Below are 19822 nucleotides of genomic sequence, written 5' to 3' on the forward strand. Positions count from 1 at the left end.
GCGATGAGTTTTACTTGCGATCTACAATGTAGCGGTATGCGGTGTGTTAAGTAACAATGTATGTTTATTGTTATAAGAAGTCTGTTAGTATCGGTCACCGATATAGCTCATAACTGAATTGAGGAACGAGATTCAGTTGTAGCTCTATTTATAATCTTCCTAAAAAGTTGTTATCAACGGGTGTCTATGTATATAGACGGATAGTTACCCGTGATTATCAATAAACGGATCTTAGCTAGTATTCCAACATATGACATATAGTGATACGCAACGTAGTGTATCATAGCGTAATGTAGTATTGCTGACATACCGTAGTACTAAACACTCACTATTGCAATGTGTCATTATAATCATTACGATAACAAACCATCGTTCTGAATCACAATATTTTATTATGCTATTCATTATTTCGTAAACATTGAAATTTGTTTGTATTAAAGTAAACCATTAAACAAAAGGAAAAAATGATAATTAAGCTTGATTCATTAAGAATCAAGATGAAGGAGAAATGAATGCAATAAACGAAAATGAAATTGTGAATTTAACAAGGTGGAACAACGAGTTTTCCAATTTCATTAGTTAATTTAAAGTTGTCGTAAACAAGTTAAACCATTATTGTTTGTAGCGTAGAGTACCATTAAAAAAGACAAATAATTAGACTCGCATACATAATAAATAAAGACTCAGTCCTCAATGCACATTATCCAACATCGTAGAATGCATTGGTTGGCAATTTTTGGTAATTGAAAGAATGAGTTAAGCTTATATCTCACAAACTTATAAGGCAAGAGAATAATTAAAGTATGTTGGTGCTTATTTTTAAAAAACGCCGCAGCTTCTCTGCGTTGGTGATTTTGGTAAAGAGGTTTTCCAACTGGAGCGACAACCACATTAATAAAGCAATTAGACTTCGCTTTCAACATCCATTTCTCCCAAGGGAATGTCATTATTATCGTTGGCACCTCTAAACGCATTTCCTATCCGCCCAATTGCATTTCCTATCCCTCCAAATGCATTTCCTATCCCTCCAAATGCATTCCCTAAACCTCCTAGTCGGGTAAGTAAAAAATCATTCATACAGTTGGTTGAATACACATACCTAGGAAAGAAGCTATACCATTCCCGATAAATTTGGGCATCCTTTTGAGAGCACCTGGACGTTCTGGTATGGTTAGAGTAAATTACAGGAATATATAACGAACCCATTTCGTAAAAGAAAAGAAAATTTCCTATAACAAAGAGTGAAGAGGCTTCAATTTCGTAGCCTGTCGCGTCGATATGTTTATCAAATAAATACATCAAACCTTTCGTTACAATAACGACACAACTTTGTACACCCAGCACTTGAAACAAACCAAAAAGCATATGCTTGAGTGTCCAAATTGGAATACAAACTGTATGTTAGCGTTTAGCAAGATAATTTCACTTACCAAGCAATAAAATGAAAAATAAAGCAGCCGAAATACTGCATGTGGAACAGATGAGTGCCTTATTTAAGTTTAGTCTACCATCCTTGACGCAACCAAAGAGTATAAAACAAATGACTACCCATGCGAGCCAGATTGTAACCACCAAATCTTTTTTTGAGTTATACAAACCGACCGCAATTACCTTTACACATTTTGCCAAGAAAACTGCAGTCACCTTTACACATTTTGCCAAGAAAACTGCAGTCACCTTTACACATTGTGCCAAGGAAATTGCAGTCACCTTTACACATTGTGCCAAGAAAATTACAGTCACCTTTATACATTGTGCCACTGCCTGGGTCCAAGTTTCAAAGAAGCCTAATGAGTTAGTGAATGGACGTATTAACAACTTCATGCATAGCTTACAGAAAATAGCAATAAACACTATTGGACATGTTATACCAATTGTGACGGAGAAAGCTACCTTGCCGAATATCGACTTCTCCAACGGGTTTACACAAACCCATGCAGTAAAAAAGACAACAATAACTGCAAGAACTGATATTAGTAGTCTCAGAAGGGAATATATATTTGGATGTGAATCTTTGAATTCTTGTCTTCTTTCGACATTGGGATTTGCAATTTCTGTAGGTCCTGTACTTGAATCCTCAGATACAGTTTTAATATATTTCCAAATTTCTGAAAGCATTAATAAAATAAATAACTTTTGAAATTTGGTTTTTTTTTTTTTTTAAAATGATGTAGAAGGAAGAAAGTGTGTGCCCTGTTAGACGAATTTATGCTCGTAATATGTCAAGTTGTAAACAAACAAATACAACAAAAACATTGTAAATCAAAACAAACAGACACAGCAAATAATCCTTGACACACTCAATTCTTTATCTTATCCACCAACAACACAACACTTACCTGAATATGGAGGCAATGTGCTCCCATCTTCTGAATTGTATTCTGGGAGAGGACCTTTTTCCAAATCAATTTCATTATCGTTTTTTGTACTCAATTCATCCATAGACGACCTCAAGGGATAATCTTTATTCTTCATTTCTTAGAAACAATCTATTATTGAATGATATACACACAAATAGTTCAATTGCTGTGATTGCGACAAACGAAACAGCGAAATCAAGAATATTCGCTCTGTAGTCCAATTCCAATCGCTTTAAAGACTTTTTAACAAAATAATAAAATTGTTCAAACAAATTTCCAACTAATTCCTTCAAACAATGGCATAAAAAAAGAAGAACGAAAAAACTGAACGAGGCAGTGGATTGCTTCTGACACATTTATTCTGTCACTGCCTTTTTATTAAGTTAGCTTGAGATTCCTTCATGTTAGCTACGCAGTTTGGTATCTGATTTAAGGATACGTAGAACTGCGGTGAGTTTTCCTTGTGACCTATTATATTACATTACACAGGTTATATGAGTAGCAACTGAGTATAGGTATTGTATTAATTAGGTTATAATGTTACCTATCACTAATATAGCTCATAACTGAACTGAGGAACGAGGTTCAGCAGTAGCTCTATTTATATTATTCAGATAATATAGATCTTGATAGATTATCATTAAGATCAATCTCAATATCGTATCATACATGGTACTATATATACATGTGACATATAGTGATACGCAACGTAGTGTATTATAGCGTAGTGTAGTATTGCTGACACAATCCACATTATTTCGCAGCTCACTATTTGATAAACAATGAAAAGACGAAGCTAGAAGTAGGTAAGATTAGTATATGTTATGTTACGGAGCATAATTATAAACACGGATTCTAATACAATACAATGGAGATTCATGTACTTTACTTTGATCTTAATTTTTAAAATTTGTGACAATTCTAATGTTCTGACGCTAGATCATTAGAGGCACAAATTTTTGTCCGTAGCCTTACTAAACAGTATAGACACTGATGTTTGTTATTCAGAATTTATGAAGAAGCAACAGAAGTGGTGTTATATTCAAATGAATAGCATTAATTGGTAATTTGGAACGTTTCTTAATCAGTGAAATACACATTTTTTTTTACGAAGTATGAAAGTGAAAAATTTGTGCAAAGAAAATAAATGCAGACAAGTTCATTAATATTTGAACCAATGCATTGTAGTTTTAGAAATTGTTTGACTGCATTTTCTCATATGAATGTGTAAATAAGGAAATGATCGTTTTGCGATCCTCATATACATTCAACTCTTCATTTAATTCTATTCAACGAGATCAAAAAAAATTCTTGTATGCCTTCATCACATAGATTGAAGATTTTGACGCAAAGTTTCTACCGAAGCTGGATCAAAATCATCCTTTGCAACACTTGTACTAAGTGCAACATTACTTTCAAGCTCTTCCCCTATGTCTTGATGTTGCTTGCGGATTAATTCCAAGGAATCGTGGCCTAGGACAAGCTTTTGAGGCGGCCTGTCGAGTTTGGCAATGCTATATAACAACTCCGCAGCTTTGTTCGGGTCAGTTTCCTCGCAGCCATGATAGTTTTCCCAAAATGGTCGCCAAGACCTGTCATTTTCGTAGGCTGGATGAGGTTTTGCCCATTGCATATTAGAGGAAGCCCATTCTGTTTGCATGCCACCTGGCTGTACAATAGTTATCGCAATGTTCCAATTCGGATCTAACTCTCTCATAATTGTTTGCGAAAGCCCTTCGACAGCAAATTTGCTAGCATTATACATGCTTAAACACGGAGATGGGTAATAACCTGCGACTGACGAAATTTGTAAAATACGCCCTCCTTTACCGGATTCGCGCATGAGATTCAACGCTTCTTTGGTAATGTATGCAACTCCCCAAAAATTTACATTCATTTGACGATGCATTTCCTCAATGTTGTATGATTCAAATTCGCCAACAAGGCCATACCCTGCATTGTTGATCACTATGTCTACGTTTCCAAATCGCCTCTTTGCATCTTTGAAAGCGGTTTCAACAGACTTCACATCTGTAACATCTAATTTGAGCTTTAATAATTTTGAATGCTCGATGGTTATTGTGTCGGGAGCACGAGAACAAGCTATTACATTATAACCTTGGGCCAATCCAACTTTCACCAATGCATAGCCCAATCCTTTGGATGACCCAGTAATGAGTACAGTAGAAAACGTAGATTTCATTGTTTCTTATGATCGTGTTTCGTCTTTTGAGACACCACGATTGTACAATTAAACAATTTTTTTGCTTTCTCAACCAAGCCCGTTTTTACCCGATTACTGTTGTAGTAAGCCTTTTCAAATGGTATTCGAGTAGTTCACAATCGTCGCGTAACAGACAAACCCTGATTCTTTTGAGCTTCTTAACAATGAATTGCTTAACTTAACTCTCTAATCCACTTGCTGGATATTGCTTTTCCTAAGTCTTCATTTCTCGAAGTGAAAGTATGATGATGTTGTTGGTGTTCGGATGTCTGTAAACACTTTTCGTTTCTACTATCCGTAGCTCATCGTATAAAAGAATCCTATAAAGGGATATAGATAGGCTCAGTAATGTAGTGCTTGCGCTACGTCTCAAAACTCACCACCATACCGCTGTCTCAATGTCCTGAACAATTTGTGAATTAAGTTAGTTAACTCTTAAAGTTGTAAGAATACAATATGTTCTTCCGGATACTGTATACTCTTATTGAGGGCAATGGAGTCGGATTCCTATAGCCGGATCCTGGTTTTTTTACATGCAGTGAGATTAATGTATCGTTAGCATAGAAGACCGATTTGAAACAAGAAGTGTTAACTTTTTAACTTTACGAAATTTGCTGTTTGTCATTTCAAGGTTGCTTCTTTAGTTGATACTGGTATTGAAAATATTTAAAAAAAAATGCTGTGCGATTCGTCAGAATCAGTTTCGTTTTCATCCATATCTAAAGAAGAAGATACACCAATCGCTCGCCTTTTGAAAAACGCAAAAGAAACACCAGATCATCGGTTTATCTCCGTGTACAATGAACGTGGAATTGTTGCTAAATATACATATACAGAATTACTTCGTCGTGTTAACACAATTGCTAAATTTTGTGATGATTTAGGCTTGGGAAAGACAGTTGGAATACATATGGGACACGAGTTGGATTTTCTGTGTTCTATATTTGCTTTATGGGCTACTGGACGAACCTGCGTTATTTTTAACCAAATTTGGTCCCAGCAAGTTGTTCGTGTACTTGTTAAACGTTTGAATATTTCTGATTTGCTTTATCATGAATATAAGCCCAAGTTTGAGGTGGACACCTTAAATGCTACATCCTTGGCTTCGCTGCCGCTGGATATCGATGCTCCTTGTATTCGAGCTGGATTAGAGCCGGAAGTCGCTCTTATTAACCATTCTAGTGGGTCCACAGGAGTCCCTAAATCCATGCCATTTCTCATGAAGAAATATGCTTTGGGTTATGACTATGGAACTCCTGAATTTATGAATCATCTCTCCACTCCAATGGTAATGGCTACCAGCTTTGCTTTAACAACCTTGAGTTGGATTAATGCCTTGTATTGTAATGGGAACTTACTGTACCCATCCTCTTCGATATCGGCTACTTGCACTTCAGAGGCTGAACGGCTTGCTTGGAATGTTTACTATGCTCTTCGTGCTGGATGCGAACGTTTAATTATTTTACCCAATCTCCTTGTTCTAACTCTCCAAATAATGCCTGACAAGGAAGAATGCTTTCCTGCTTGTAAACTAGTAGCAGCAGGCGGTGAAATGGTCCCTGCAAACATGTATCATACATGCAAACGAGTATTACCAAATGCGACCATTTATCCACAGTATGGTACTACTGAGTCGGGATTGGTTTCATTTTTGGCTTACAATGGGAAAGACACACTGCATAACAAAGAGCTTGTCTATTTCCCTGGTAAAACCGTTAAAAAACTAATGTTAGTCACTGAGGATAACGAAGCTGTTCCTGAAAAAATTGGTTGCGAGGGCTTTGTTTGTGTTGTGACCGATGTACAATCGGAGCCTTATGTAGGCGATGATGCTGAAACTATTCAATCCCGTAATTCTACGTTTATAAATTATGATGGTCAACCAGCAGTGCGATTTGCTGACTTGGCGGTTTGGAATTCTTATAAAGGAAAATTGGGAATCACCATTAAAGGCCGGTTAGGAAGACGTGTCAAAAGAAATGGTGTATTCTTTGATTTGAAATATTTTGACCAAGTTGTTGTAGGATTGAAGGAGGTAAAAGACGCTTTTTCTTTCTTCATATTCAATCGCTTTGTATTGGTGTATGTTCCTGCATATAATGGTGTGGATCCTGTAACACTAAAGCAAAAATTGAACAAAGAGCTCCGAGATCACCACCTTTTCTCAAGTTGCTTTCCGCTTGCTGATATACCGCGTAACGCTGCAGGAAAAGTGGATTTGAAGTCTATCGAAACTTACGCATCTAAATGCCTTTCCGTAGAAGATCAGCGCTTACCTGTTTTATTAAACCCTGTGGCTATTGAAATCAGTAAAATTGCTTCAAAAATTCTCCAAAACCCAAGCTTGGAAGGAAAGGACGCACCTCTTTATTCCTGCGGTTTAGATTCCATTCATTCTGTGAGATTTTTTCATGCTATTCAATCCCACTTTCATCTTGAAGGCCCAATTCGCTACAATATGAATTCAAATTGTACCCCTAACTCGATAGCCTCTATAATTCAAAAGAAAAGTTACAACGTATCGTCAATCACCTATGAACTTTTAAATGAAGATGCATGCGCTTTATCACGTACCATTCCCAAGTTAAGTATTCTGCCTACCAATGGTCAATATTTCTTGTTAACTGGAGCAACGGGTTATTTTGGTCGTCGTTTTTTGGAATATCTAGTAAAGTTGAATATAAGTGTTGTATGTCTAGTTCGAGAGTCCTCTGATGAAGCTGCTAAAGAAAGGTTAATATCACTTGTTCCTAGTCTTCGAATTTCGAGTGAAAATATAATTGTATGGGCGGCTCATGTAGAGGAGATTAGATTTGGGTTGGATGATGCAAAATGGGAGTTTCTGGTGGAAAATGTTTCCCGAATCTATCACATGGCTGCGGAAGTTCACTGGATGAAGTCGTATCAAGAACTTAGACCAGCAAATGTTTTGGGGACTAAGACTGTTTTGGAACTGAGTGTGATGGGACCCAAGGCTCTTTACTTTATCTCTGGAGGTGGACAACAGGAAGTAGAGCTTGACGATGATACTCAATCTGCTAAAGCATCTGGATATGCACTATCCAAATACGTTGCTGAGCTCTTGTGTCGAAAGATTAGCGATTTAGGACATCCCTTAATATATGTTATTCGTCCAGGATTTATTATAGCAAACGATGGGGAAATTTTATCGAGAGATTTCTTTTGGCGTTTCGTCGCGACAGCTTTACGAATGGGTATTTGGCCACAAAGCGATGAATCACAATCTTTGGTATTCCACATTTCAACAACTGATGCATTGTGCATGACGCTGACTCAAATATTGGAGAAAGAAGCTGATGCGTATGCTCCACTTTTGGCTTATGATAAGTTTGACGGTGATGAGTTTGCTTGTATTTGTGAATCTATGAAAAACGTTAAGCTAGACTTTGTTACATTGGAGGATTGGTTGAAGGCACTTGAAAAAGATGTCGATGAAAAAGGTGAAGACCATCCTCTATTTGCTCTTCAGCATGCAACCAAGTTTGCTCTGAAAAGCAGCATGACACCAAGCAACGGGCTAAGGAATATTTATCCTTTGAGTGAAACCTTTCTAACTAAGGAAGCCATTGCAAACGGGCTGGAGAATCTATACATTGAATAGCTTAGTGTTAGCACTGATTTGTCCTTTGGAACAGAGGGGCCAAAGAGATGTACAAAAATTAAAGATTGGTTTAGATGTATCAGTAAATGGTTTCTAACTACTAATCTAAATCTAAGTGTATATTAATTATGCTGCAATTCTTTGTTGATTTATTTACAATATCAAGTAACAAGTAAAGAAGCAAGCTTCATGTTACCTGACCTACTGATCCTCACTACCTTTATAACGAGTGAGAAGTTTGAATGTATCACAGTTGTAAACCCACAAAAAAAATTTAAAAAAGCGTCTAGCAGCAGGATCAAATAAAAAAACATTTAATTGTATAATTTTAGAAGATTTAGCTTCTAAGGGAAATTGTTTATTTGTTCAATCTACTGTGAAGTTTGGGATAGTTGAAAAGTTTTGGAGAAGATAATCGGGGATTCCTTTTTGGTATAGTAGCAATGTCTTCGTCAAGAAGCGGTGAACACCGTCGAAATTATGCGCAAGGCCGAAATTACGAATCCAGTCGCTCACGCGGTGATCAACGAGACAGGGATTATCGTGAATATCGTCGAAATTATAGAGACGAGAGAAGTAGTAGACGTTACGAGGATTCACAACGTAGAGATTACAGTCCAGCTAGAAGACGCGATCGTTACGAAAGGCATCGAGAGTCTGTGCGAGAGGAAAGCCCTAGGCGTCCAGTAGAGCATGAACGAAACTGGCAACCGGAGCTGAAGCATGGCCGAGAAAGATTTCGAGAGCGAGACTATGAAGGTCGACGGGATCGGAAGGAACGAAGAGACGGTGTCTCACCCTTTTCTCCTGAAGGGGAGGGGTTGGAAAGGAAAAGAGAGCATGAAAAATTGCAAGCACCATCTCCAAAAGAAGAGGAAGAAAGGCCTGTTGATCAAGGCGACAAGATGGATGGAGTAAAGGAGGATAAGGATGGGTCTTTGGAAGTAGGAAAAAGCCACGATGCGATGACGAGGACAAAGAGCGCTGAGGAAGAAATTGTGGAACAAGAGGATGAAGCGACGGCAGAGATGAAACGTATTATGGGATTTTCGGGATTTGACACAACGACGGGGAAGAAGCATGGAGACGTGGGCCAGGTGTACAAGCAAAAGAAAACCAAGTATAGACAGTATATGAACCGACCCGGTGGATTTAATCGTCCATTGGATAATGAATAGAAAGTCAAGAAAGGAGGGAAGGTGTGTATGGATAGAACTCTTTAATGAATGATATGCAAGCAGAATCCGGAAAAAAGTAGTTGTAAAGGGAAAATGAAGAGAGGAGTAGTTTAGTTATAAAGAGAACATGAAAAGAGATGTAAAAATAAAAAAATGTTTAATTTAGTAAAGTCGACGAAAAAAGTTGAAATGTAAACGAGAGAAGAGTTGAATCAAAATGTTCGTCCTAAAGAAGTTGCGATTTTGGAATGGTGTATTGTTTACTTGGCATGAACTTTTGCCATGCATTTAACGCAATCCTGCGTGAATATCGCTAGATAAAAACCTTATATTAAGCGAGAGAGATAGAAGGACCCCGCGAATATTGGAAATTGTTTGCATGTGCGCAATCAAGCCGAATCCACTTTTCTTACAGTAAGAGAAGGAAGCGTGTGTAGAGTGTATAAACAAGAGAAATGAAATAAAAACTGTGCTAAAGGAAGCATTTGCAAAGATGTGGGACGGATGGGCCAGTTTATGCAAATTCGTTAAACAAAGCTTTGCTTTCTGCTATGGCAGTAACAATGGCGATATTAATGACTGTTGATTTTGATGCCTAATGGCTTGATGAAACACGACACATGATCATAAACCGTGTATGGTATTATTGTATATTGTATGGTATTGTGTATTGTATATCGTACTGTGTTCGAAGAGTATAAGGAAAAAATGGTAGAGAGGAACCAATTAATGTTTTACTGTAAAGTAGCCTGCATTACGTTATATTTGATAATGAGCTCGATAAATGGGCTTAATCTATTTTCTTGAAGGGGAGAATGGGACAGATGGATGGAAAGATTTGAAAATACATAGTGTTGGTTGAATTTGCATTGGGAGGCCGGCGGAGCATGCGAACCATTATAGAATAGGCAGTATGAAAATTTAGCAAGCGATAGCTCAAGTTTGCATGATCGAATGAGTTATCCAAAAAATAAACTGGAGTATTGTTGAATTCAGTTTTGAGCAACCGAATTCGCAGTACCTTCTTACAGTACCTCCTCACAGCCAAGTTTCTACCCTAGTAGAGAGTATCCAGTTTGTCGGTTTGTTGGTTGCGAAACCAGTATGGACGATGTTGGTTGTCAGATTAAGCAGTGCAAGTTTTGCAGCCCATGTTGGTAAGTGAAGAGAGACAAATAGGATGACAACGAGCGGCAGGGCGAGAGCGAGGCAAGGATGAGAGTAGGAAGAGGGAAGAAGGACAAAAATTTGAAAAGGATGTGAATGTGAATGTGATTGAGTTGGATGAAAATTTCGTCTTTACATTTGCCCGTTATAAACGAGTGTTGAATTATTCCTATACTACAGATTTATATATCTACATGATTCGATTCCTACAGGATTGTAAACCCACATGATTTGTATACACTATAATTTGTATATACCTAGTAATGATTCTTTTATTCTCCACTCCACTAATATGAAAATATTCTTGTATGGTTATCCTTATGTGATGAAATATCTTTTAAACGAGGTCCACGCGGATCTCCATATCAGATAAAAAAAAATACTACGACAAAAGAAGGCTAAAGGAATAGGGTTGAGTGCTAGGTGGATGGTACGATGTTGTTTGCCCTAATACGGCATACTACTAGGGAAATGTTGGGTGCATAGGCCTACAATGTTAGTCGTAAGAGACGAGACGAGACGAGACGAGATGAACGAAATAACCCGCTCCCAACTCTATAAAGGGTTAAGGATAGAGAGAAATTGAGTGGTACGTTTGGTGTGCCGTTTGTCGAGCCGTCGACTGCTAGTAATATTGTCATTGTGATTACCATTGCCATTGTCAATGTCACTGCTATTGCTACTGACACTGCCGCTGTACTCTTCTTCCGATGTAGCTTTATTTACATTGTATCGGAAACCGTCCACACCCATGGTCGAGAGCTGTGGGTGACGCAGACATTCGAATGGCATGCCCTACAACAACTAAGAAAATGGCTATCATGCGGAAGCTGGTGAGAAGAACAGCATCGGGACAAGGGAAGGAAGAACAAAGACAAAGAAAACAAAAGAAAGCAATTGAAAACAAAACAAAACAATTTTCATTCCTTCTCTTATCATTCCTTTTCTTTTCTTTTCTCTCATTCAACGCACTCCATCGTATCCGTATTCCTCTTATTTTTTCTCTTTCTCTATATCCATTTCTTTCTCTCTAGGTGTGTCCTCTCTCTCTCTTCAATTTCTCTACTCCGCATTCCAACGCATCCTTCCCCCAACCTCCCATTTCCTCCTTACGGCCCGATAGCGATCGTCTTTCCCTCGCTATCACTCGCTACCGGCCCCTCCTCTGCACCGTAACCTCCTACGTATTTACCATATCATAAAGTTTTTTCCGACGCTTATCGCTGACCCCCTGTCGCCCTCCTATTGGCTTCCGGATTATCTTCTTGTCCATAAGGTGATCCATGCTTCCTGAAGATTCCCGAAATGTGTCCACTTTGGCGGGGAATCATTCCATCCACTTCTTTCTCTCTCGCTTTCCTCATTCGGCGCTCCCCTTCCGCGTCTCATTGGTCTTCCGCTCCGTTTTTGCTTTGCCGATGTTACTTGGGGAGAGGTGCGATAATCCTTTCGCAAAAACTCGGTTTGACGCCTCCCATGGTATAAATAGTGGGTGGTGGACAGGTGCCTTCGCTTTTCTTTAAGCAAGAGAATTCCATTGTCTTGACTATCACAAACTTTTAAGTCTTTTCTTTTTTCTAACCACATAATGACTATTCCTGACAAGCAGTTGGCTGCCGTTTTCCACACCCACGGTGGTCCCGAGAACGTCAAGTTCGAGGAAGTCCCCGTCGCCGAGCCCGGTCAAGACGAGGTCTTGGTTAACATCAAGTACACCGGTGTCTGCCACACCGATTTACACGCTCTTCAAGGTGACTGGCCTCTTCCCGCCAAGATGCCTTTGATCGGTGGTCACGAAGGTGCTGGTGTCGTCGTCAAGGTCGGTGCCGGTGTCACTCGTCTTAAGATTGGTGACCGTGTTGGTGTCAAGTGGATGAACTCTTCTTGCGGTAACTGCGAGTACTGTATGAAGGCTGAGGAGACCATCTGCCCTCACATTCAACTTTCCGGTTACACCGTTGACGGTACTTTCCAACACTACTGCATTGCCAATGCCACCCATGCTACCATCATCCCCGAGTCCGTTCCCCTCGAGGTTGCTGCTCCCATCATGTGCGCTGGTATCACTTGCTATCGTGCCTTGAAGGAATCCAAGGTCGGCCCTGGTGAGTGGATCTGCATTCCCGGTGCCGGTGGTGGTCTTGGCCATCTTGCCGTCCAATACGCCAAGGCTATGGCTATGCGTGTTGTTGCCATTGATACTGGTGATGACAAGGCTGAGCTCGTCAAGTCCTTTGGTGCTGAGGTCTTCCTTGACTTCAAGAAGGAAGCCGACATGATTGAGGCTGTCAAGGCTGCCACCAACGGTGGTGCCCACGGTACCTTGGTCTTATCCACCTCCCCCAAGTCTTACGAGCAAGCTGCTGGCTTTGCCCGTCCCGGTTCCACCATGGTCACTGTTTCCATGCCTGCCGGTGCCAAGCTCGGTGCTGATATCTTCTGGTTGACCGTTAAGATGCTTAAGATCTGCGGTTCTCACGTCGGTAACCGTATTGACTCTATCGAGGCTCTTGAATACGTTTCCCGTGGTCTCGTCAAGCCTTACTACAAGGTCCAACCCTTCTCTACTCTTCCCGACGTCTACCGTCTCATGCATGAGAACAAGATTGCCGGCCGTATCGTCTTGGACCTTTCCAAGTAAGGGAATGAGAATGTGATCCACTTTTAATTCCTAATGAATACATGCCTATAGTTCTTTTCTTTTGTTCTTTATGTCGTTTTTCGATGGTACGGCCGTTGTCAATCTCAGTTTGTGTGCTTGGTTGCAGCTTGGTTTCAAATCTGTTCATCTCATGAATCTTTTACCATTTCACCACACGTTTATACCATTCTCTCATAGAATCTTCATCAAACCATCTCGGGGTTAGAGTGGAAAGAAAGTCTTGTTCTTTTATTTCCTTTTTTCCATCTTCAAGGCTTTTCTTTTCTTCCTCCTCCTCGTTCATCTTGAGGTTTGACGTGTCTGTTTAGAATTTTGAGCTGTTGCAGCATCTTATTTTTTGTTTTGCGAAAACGAAGCGCTTTACTCTCTTCATCAGTTGGACGATTGTACCTTTGAAAACCAACTACTTTTGCATGTTTTGTATAGAAATCAATGATATTAGAATCCCATCCTTTAATTTCTTTCAAAGTAGTTGAGCTATAGTTAAGTGTAAGACATCCAAAAGTGTATATAGTGATAAAGAAAAGGTATAAATGATATGATAAACAGTGATGATAATTAGTAGAAAGACAGATGAATGGCAAAGTGATTAAAACTGGACGAGATTTAATGAGAGTAGAGAGATAGAATTTAGAAAGTTGGATGTGTGAATGAAGAAATGAATGAGTATATTAGATGATGTAGAAATAATATGTATGAGAAAAGAAAGAAGGAAATGCACCAAGTTAAAAATGAAGTTCCATCTTAAAGTCCATTATACTACTAATGCAATGCCAATTCTGATCAATGTACAAAAGACCTCGTTTAGATGGTATTTTTCCTAAGAATCGTCTTTTAATACCTCGATAGTAATGATATTTTGTACGACGATCCCTAATCCAACAACCTAGTTAAGAATATTGTTTTTCCAATGCATATGCAAATGGATGGATCTTTTTCAAGATTTGCGTCTAGTACATCCTGTAGTAGTCATTCCTCGATATTCAGTTCATACACATCTTCATAAGGCTGAAAACATGGAACATGGCTGCCTCTTATATAATCTTTGGATGCAACGTTGTGCAGTGATTTTTTTGTGATGATCAAATGATTTTCCGACATGGATCGCCGTGGAAACCGTGACCGTTCATCCTCTCCCTCTATGATTGGTGGAAGGAACCAAAAAATGCCGATCAGAGTTTGATCTTCTTCTGATCGTAGTTCATTGGGAAGAAAATCCGTCTCAGTCAAGGGGTGAAGGGAGAAAATCTTACGTACGCACAAATGGACTGTATGGCGAGCGATGTCGAATGATCGACGGAAAATCTTTATGGTACATTCATGGCACCATCTTCTTTGATTTGCATGTCTTATAGCGTCAAAGTAGAGGAATAGAGTGAAATGCATCAAATGTCTTTCATGAATGAAATTACTCTTTTCCGTTTGAAGGATGTTTTGGATTGTCTGAGAAATGTTTTCACATTGTCCTTTAACCGTCTTTTGACGATTTGGTACAAGTTTTAAGGTGCGAAAATCGATATCATAATCGAATGAGTGGTGTGGACAAAAGCGATGTAAGAAAGGTAAAGAAGGAAAAAAATGGAATGAAACACAGTACAAAAAAGTTAATGGAATGAAATTTAAAAATAGTTATAGATAGTGATGACTCAGAGAGCGGCAATTTGAAAAACAACATAATAAAATTACCCGGAATATGATTTGAATACGATTTCATTGAATGTATTAGATTTCTTTAAATTTTTATTTTCATTTTTATTTATTTTATTTTTATTTTATTTTTTTAAATAATAATTTTTATAATTTATATTTATTTGTTTTCTGAACTTGTTCTTTGATTATTGTAATTAAATTTTTATCTGAAATTTTTTTTTTTTTAATTTATTTTAATTTAATTCTTTTCCATTATTGTGTATCGACTATTTTATAAAAGTTTCTATGTTCTCCTTTTTAACCGATATAAAAATTATGTATTCTTTTAACCATCATTATCCTCTTTTTTCTTCTTTCTTTTATTTACGATGGATTTTAGTCATTGTAATCCAAAAATCATTATGAACGAATTTACAAAAGTCAATCAGTTTTCCCTCTTCTAATCTTCTTTAAATATCTTTTTATTTTTATTTATTTCTTGCTACATCTACATCTATTCCACGACTTGTTTTTCCTTCGTACCATCCTCAAGATCTACATGCGCCAAGCAAACTAAACACTTGATTTGCGCAGCCATATATGCACGTGGATTGGAATGCTGGAAATAAACAACAGTCAAGTTTCATACAATATTTTCATGAGTAGCTCAGATCGTAGTGTATTTTATTCCCTTCTCAAGACGGTTACTTGCGACTGGAAACCATATATTTTCAATCGCAAAATTAATGTTAACCAAGGAAAATTTGATACTTCCAACAATACGCTTTATTCTTTCAATTTAATATCTTAAACATGTTAAAAGATCAAGTTAGTACAACATCATCTTGAAACAAATCCATAATGTTATGTTTAAAAAAAAAAAAAAAAAACCTTTCAAACATATTATTATTTAGGTTGCAGGATACATTCTTCAATATTCGCTATAGATTTGTTTACACATTAAAGTATCACTTTTCAATCTATCCTTGGTTCTTCAACGTGCGTAGTTCATCCATCACCTTGATAGGATCGTTAAGACCCAGATGCTTTTGCAGTTCTGGATCAGTTACCCTCATAAATGGATTAAATTGTTTCTCCTGCCCCATCGTTATGTGGCCTGCAATAAATTGGTTGTGATTGCAAAGACCCTCCAAATGATTTAATGCCTCTGATTGAAGATGTTTTGAGGCGAATTTCACATTCGATTTTGTATATTCGTGTCCAGGCTAGGAAACTTGTTAGGAAAAAAAAAATAAAAAAAAATAAAAAAAAATAAAAATGAATCGCTTACATAGATGACCGTATTATTGGGTAAAGATGATAGTACTGCGTTCAATGCAATATGCATTTCAGCAGCCGTTCCTTCAAAAAAGCGTCCACATCCTGCGTTAAACAATGTATCCCCAGTGAATACAGCATGTTCATTTGAGCTGTGCGCATAAAAGCAAATGCTATCACGTGTATGGCAAGGCGTATGGAGAGCTTCAATCTGAACGTTTCCAATTCGCAATGTTTCTTTATCCTGCAACACATGAGAAACACCATTTTGATCAGAGCCTCCATAAATTGTAACATGAGGGAATTCTTTTTTAAGATTCAAATTCCCTCCAGAATGGTCTGCATGGTGATGAGTTGTGAGGATGGCTTGCAAATCAATCTCCTTGTTCTTCAACTTTTTCTTCAAAATTGGCATTACCCTGGAGCTTTGTCAGCATAGAATTGAATAAAAAAGATCAATTCCAAGCTTTGGATTATTCAGTCAAACTTAAACACTTTCTCTGGGAGCCATGCCTGTCATGTCTTCTTGGCTATATAACACCAGTGTCAAGTGATAAAAATTCTTCCGTTTCTCATGAATAGCTTTCGATAATTAATACTTACACATTTACTTCGGCTGGATCAACAATCGCTGCTTGTCGAGTTTCCTCGCACAACAAAAGATATGCATAATTATCTTGAGTTCCTACCCACATTGGGATAGGTAATATTTGAAAAGACATATTCGTTATTATTATTTTAATTTTTCCTCCTTTTAGCCCACCAACAGCCTTCCTAACGTTCGAACTTTTATATATAAACGTGTTGAAGTTTCAACATTCCATCGGTGATCATTGACCGCTCTATTATATGAGGCTTGATAGGCAATAAATTACCTATCATTTTCAAGATAATAATCAGTTATCGATATCAAAGCGATGCGACACACAGTCCTTTCGCTGTAGAGTTCCATTAGTTCAATATTTCCCAATTCTCCAGTTGGTCAAAATGCGAACGCAAAGAGTCAGCCTCGTTCCACCGCTACATTAAACAAACTGATGATTCTATGATTCCATATAATACGATAATACCATTCTTAGCACTGCTCTTTTACAATTTCTCATTTTATAACAAAAGTCATTCCATACTTAGTACAAACAACGTAAAACTGTTTGTAACTCATAACCCCTTTTTAAGAACTTAATGATATTTACGGTTAATCAACTTTCTGTTCGTTTTCATTCTTAAACATTTCATGCGATGGCAAAATGGGTGTCTTTGATTTTGCTAACAAAAGATATACTCATTAATTTTACCTGTTCGTCCTCTTAAAACTAAAAAGTCACGCGCATTTAATCAATGGCACTTTCTAATTACTAAATGGAGGATACCTTTAACATTGTTACATGGCATTAGCATTTTCACTTCTCCTAACATATATTTCATAACTTTGCTTTCCTTCATATATCACTTTCGATTCACAGAAAGAAAAACCTTTATGAGATTTTAGTCAAATGATACTCGCTTAAAACGTCTTTCATACATTGATCCTGTACCCCGTGAGTTTTGCACAATTATCTCTAAATCCATCCTACAACTACAAATTGTAATGAAGGGCTCCAAAGTGATATTGCCTGACATGTCGAAACGCCATTTATTATAGATTCAAGAAGTTTTTATCATGTTCTAAGATGGATGCATATGCTTGTTCAACCTCAATGATAGAAATTTCTCTTTGTAGGCACGGCTATGAACAAATACAATATTTATAAATTTATTTCTTCAAAGGCATGCTCGTCTTAAGAATTTGGAACATTGCTGCTATTCACACGTTAAAGATGCATTACTCGAATTCCATACAGAATTGAGACATTAATAGACTTCTTTGGTATCACTAGTTTATCGATTCTCAATGACAACTTGGAAATTCTTGTAATGACTAATTCAATTTCGTATGGCTGACTGCCTTCTCCATTAGCTCTCTAGGTGATTAGCAATAGCATGAACGGGAAAGAGGTTAAAGTTTTAGATGGCTGGTAAGCAAATGAAAGAACCTAGATGCTATTTATTGACTTTTTGACTCTTTATTAAATTCTTCAAGGAATCGATAAAACTGTTTTAATGCAATTGCCGTTATGCATGTCAGTGAATGCTTCATTGATTTCTTTGAGAGGTCGACGATGTGTGATATATTTATCAATTTCCAATTTGTGATCTAGGTACTCTTTCACCAAATCGGGAAGCTGACTTCGTCCTTTCACACCTCCAAATGCACATCCTCTCCATACTCGACCAGTAACAAGTTGGAACGGCCTGGTGGAAATTTCTTGTCCGGCAGCTGCTACACCGATAACAATGGATTGTCCCCAACCTTTATGGCATGCTTCTAAAGCGGATCGCATTACGTGCACATTACCTGTACAATCAAAGGTCCAGTCTAATCCACCATCTGTTTCATGTATTAGTACATCTTGAATTGGACTTTGGAGATCATTAGGGTTAATGAAATCAGTGGCTCCAAAACTCATCGCCCAATTTTTTTTTTCGGGATTAACATCTATGCCAAAAATCCGGCCCGCACGTTTTTTAACTGCTCCTTGTATAACAGCTAGCCCAACACTTCCCAAACCAAAAACAGCTACTGAGTCACCCTCCTTAATATCAGCAGTGATCGTCGCGGCTCCATAGCCAGTGGTGATACCACAACCGAGAAGACAGACGCTATCTAAGGGTGCCAATCGTTCAATTGCTACCACTGATATGTCTGCTACAACGGTATATTCACTAAATGTCGAGCATCCCATGAAATGCAACAAGGTATTTCCATTACAGGAGAAGCGGCTGGTTCCGTCCGGCATTAAACCTTTTCCTTGAGTAGTGCGAATGCGTCCACAAAGGTTCGTCTTGCCGGACTTGCAAAATTTACACGTCTTACATTCTGGTGTATACAAGGCGATCACTGGATCTCCTACTTGGACTGTCGTAACTTGAGGACCAACGGATTCAACAATGCCAGCACCTTCATGACCAAGAATTACTGGGAAAAGACCTTCAGGATCTTTTCCAGAGAGTGTGTAGGCATCAGTGTGACAGACTCCTGAATTTACGATTTTGATTCTTACTTCGTGCACTCGTGGGGGAAATACCTGAACATTTTCAATCGACAGTGGAGCTGCTGGTTGCCATGCTACAGCAGCTTTACAGTTAATGATCTGTTTTAATAAGCAAGACTCTGTTTTTATTTAACTTACCTTGCCTGCGGTGGGTGACTGTTGCATTTCTACGCTCTTGAACAATTTCTAAAATTGGTTTTAAGCCTTTATTAAGCATTGGCTTTGGAGTATTTATACGCTGAAAACGGCTATTAAAGACCGATGAATTTGCATTTTAATCTATCAGACTGGCTTGTGAAAATGTTCGTTTCAGCGGCAAGGAGATTGATCGCCGCATCGGAATACTGAAGTTATTTCTTCATGTATCTGATTACAACTTAATCTATGATAATAGTTGTAATTGAATTTATTGTCCAAAATGCTCGTTTTAATCGTACTATCACCAGAAGACATTTAAAAAGTTCAGCACACATGGCAAGCTTGACAATTATATTCAAAAGGTTGAATGGAAGATTGTAAAAGTTTTCTAATTTAAATATATTACTTTAAATGTACAAAGTAAATCCCTCGCTCAGTAAGGTCCTTTTGGTAACTGCGCATCCCATCCCAA

The 19822-nt window shown here is 38.0% G+C and overlaps 8 protein-coding genes and 11 long non-coding RNA genes across 20 annotated transcripts, besides 2 other annotated features; 6 read left to right on the top strand and 13 right to left on the bottom strand.

Moving 5' to 3' along the window:
- Positions 1 to 307: part of an LONG TERMINAL REPEAT that runs on past the window's edge.
- A 64-nt stretch (positions 308 to 371) lies between these two features.
- On the bottom strand, positions 372 to 2709 carry wtf13 (the record flags this gene model as incomplete). Of its 2 annotated transcripts, NM_001431044.1 has the most annotated exons (6): positions 372 to 1049; positions 1100 to 1162; positions 1203 to 1394; positions 1431 to 1787; positions 1836 to 2108; positions 2340 to 2709. In NM_001431044.1, 6 exons carry the CDS (start codon positions 2473 to 2475, stop codon positions 904 to 906), a joined length of 1167 nt encoding a protein of 388 aa, NP_001417977.1. The 2 variants fall into 2 exon arrangements, with proteins under 2 accessions (NP_001417977.1, NP_001417978.1); NM_001431045.1 differs by lacking the exon at positions 2340 to 2709 and having other exon boundaries at positions 904 to 1049; positions 1836 to 2118.
- SPOM_SPNCRNA.7425 lies at positions 1269 to 1516 on the top strand. Its single transcript, NR_196762.1, has one exon. It is a non-coding gene; the product is annotated as a non-coding RNA (long non-coding RNA).
- Positions 2710 to 2762: 53 nt separating the features above from the next.
- Positions 2763 to 3099: an LONG TERMINAL REPEAT.
- Positions 3100 to 3364: 265 nt separating this feature from the next.
- SPOM_SPCC162.03 (dehydrogenase) lies at positions 3365 to 4800 on the bottom strand. Its single transcript, NM_001023231.3, has one exon. It carries the CDS (start codon positions 4561 to 4563, stop codon positions 3685 to 3687), a length of 879 nt encoding a protein of 292 aa, NP_588241.1. The 5' UTR covers positions 4564 to 4800; the 3' UTR covers positions 3365 to 3684.
- On the top strand, positions 3532 to 4770 carry SPOM_SPNCRNA.7426. The gene has a single exon (NR_196763.1). It is a non-coding gene; the product is annotated as a non-coding RNA (long non-coding RNA).
- Positions 4801 to 5141: 341 nt separating the features above from the next.
- SPOM_SPCC162.02C (AMP-binding dehydrogenase) lies at positions 5142 to 8341 on the top strand. Its single transcript, NM_001023232.3, has one exon. The coding sequence runs from the start codon at positions 5261 to 5263 to the stop codon at positions 8204 to 8206; it is 2946 nt and encodes a 981-aa protein (NP_588242.1). The 5' UTR covers positions 5142 to 5260; the 3' UTR covers positions 8207 to 8341.
- SPOM_SPNCRNA.7427 lies at positions 5273 to 5565 on the bottom strand. The gene has a single exon (NR_196764.1). It is a non-coding gene; the product is annotated as a non-coding RNA (long non-coding RNA).
- Positions 5668 to 6554, bottom strand: SPOM_SPNCRNA.7428. Its single transcript, NR_196765.1, has one exon. It is a non-coding gene; the product is annotated as a non-coding RNA (long non-coding RNA).
- SPOM_SPNCRNA.7429 lies at positions 6977 to 7490 on the bottom strand. The gene has a single exon (NR_196766.1). It is a non-coding gene; the product is annotated as a non-coding RNA (long non-coding RNA).
- On the bottom strand, positions 7621 to 8042 carry SPOM_SPNCRNA.7430. Its single transcript, NR_196767.1, has one exon. It is a non-coding gene; the product is annotated as a non-coding RNA (long non-coding RNA).
- SPOM_SPNCRNA.7431 lies at positions 8145 to 8352 on the bottom strand. Its single transcript, NR_196768.1, has one exon. It is a non-coding gene; the product is annotated as a non-coding RNA (long non-coding RNA).
- A 52-nt stretch (positions 8353 to 8404) lies between these two features.
- Positions 8405 to 8661, bottom strand: SPOM_SPNCRNA.1207. The gene has a single exon (NR_150067.1). It is a non-coding gene; the product is annotated as a non-coding RNA (long non-coding RNA).
- On the top strand, positions 8458 to 9430 carry snp27 (U4/U5/U6 small nuclear ribonucleoprotein complex subunit). Its single transcript, NM_001023233.3, has one exon. The coding sequence runs from the start codon at positions 8650 to 8652 to the stop codon at positions 9382 to 9384; it is 735 nt and encodes a 244-aa protein (NP_588243.1). The 5' UTR covers positions 8458 to 8649; the 3' UTR covers positions 9385 to 9430.
- Positions 8598 to 10539, bottom strand: SPOM_SPNCRNA.1208. The gene has a single exon (NR_150068.1). It is a non-coding gene; the product is annotated as a non-coding RNA (long non-coding RNA).
- A 266-nt stretch (positions 10540 to 10805) lies between these two features.
- Positions 10806 to 14764, bottom strand: adh1AS. The gene has a single exon (NR_191363.1). It is a non-coding gene; the product is annotated as an antisense RNA complementary to adh1, major transcript (long non-coding RNA).
- On the top strand, positions 12073 to 13670 carry adh1 (alcohol dehydrogenase Adh1). The gene has a single exon (NM_001023234.3). The coding sequence runs from the start codon at positions 12140 to 12142 to the stop codon at positions 13190 to 13192; it is 1053 nt and encodes a 350-aa protein (NP_588244.1). The 5' UTR covers positions 12073 to 12139; the 3' UTR covers positions 13193 to 13670.
- Positions 14183 to 14599, bottom strand: SPOM_SPCC13B11.02C (uncharacterized protein; the record flags this gene model as incomplete). The annotated part of the gene is made up of 1 exon (NM_001431046.1): positions 14183 to 14599. One exon carries the CDS (start codon positions 14597 to 14599, stop codon positions 14183 to 14185), a length of 417 nt encoding a protein of 138 aa, NP_001417925.1.
- Positions 14765 to 15378: 614 nt separating the features above from the next.
- Positions 15379 to 16120, top strand: SPOM_SPNCRNA.1209. The gene has a single exon (NR_150069.1). It is a non-coding gene; the product is annotated as a non-coding RNA (long non-coding RNA).
- On the bottom strand, positions 15653 to 16842 carry SPOM_SPCC13B11.03C (hydroxyacylglutathione hydrolase; the record flags this gene model as incomplete). The annotated part of the gene is made up of 3 exons (NM_001023236.3): positions 15653 to 16068; positions 16134 to 16539; positions 16724 to 16842. The coding sequence occupies 3 exons, from the start codon at positions 16840 to 16842 to the stop codon at positions 15823 to 15825; spliced, it is 771 nt and encodes a 256-aa protein (NP_588246.1). The 3' UTR covers positions 15653 to 15822.
- Positions 16843 to 17329: 487 nt separating this feature from the next.
- On the bottom strand, positions 17330 to 19799 carry fmd3 (glutathione-dependent formaldehyde dehydrogenase). Its single transcript, NM_001023237.3, has 2 exons — positions 19351 to 19799; positions 17330 to 19311 (listed from the first exon to the last, which is right to left on the bottom strand). Exons 1-2 carry the CDS (start codon positions 19375 to 19377, stop codon positions 18196 to 18198), a joined length of 1143 nt encoding a protein of 380 aa, NP_588247.1. The 5' UTR covers positions 19378 to 19799; the 3' UTR covers positions 17330 to 18195.
- Positions 19800 to 19822: the final 23 nt, after the last annotated feature.

The sequence above is a fragment of the Schizosaccharomyces pombe genome (assembly GCF_000002945.2).
Source record: "Schizosaccharomyces pombe strain 972h- genome assembly, chromosome: III".
In the NCBI taxonomy this organism is placed as follows: Eukaryota; Fungi; Ascomycota; class Schizosaccharomycetes; order Schizosaccharomycetales; family Schizosaccharomycetaceae; genus Schizosaccharomyces; species Schizosaccharomyces pombe.

Bases quoted from the DNA above. Each gene is read 5' to 3' on its own strand.
- snp27 (NM_001023233.3), top strand. From the start codon at position 8,650: ATGTCTTCGTCAAGAAGCGGTGAACACCGTCGAAATTATGCGCAAGGC.
- SPOM_SPCC162.02C (NM_001023232.3), top strand. From the start codon at position 5,261: ATGCTGTGCGATTCGTCAGAATCAGTTTCGTTTTCATCCATATCTAAA.
- SPOM_SPCC162.03 (NM_001023231.3), bottom strand. From the start codon at position 4,563: ATGAAATCTACGTTTTCTACTGTACTCATTACTGGGTCATCCAAAGGA.
- adh1 (NM_001023234.3), top strand. From the start codon at position 12,140: ATGACTATTCCTGACAAGCAGTTGGCTGCCGTTTTCCACACCCACGGT.
- fmd3 (NM_001023237.3), bottom strand. From the start codon at position 19,377: ATGCAACAGTCACCCACCGCAGGCAAG. The intron at 19,312-19,350 runs GTAAGTTAAATA...TTATTAAAACAG, and splicing joins AGTCACCCACCGCAGGCAAG to ATCATTAACTGTAAAGCTGC.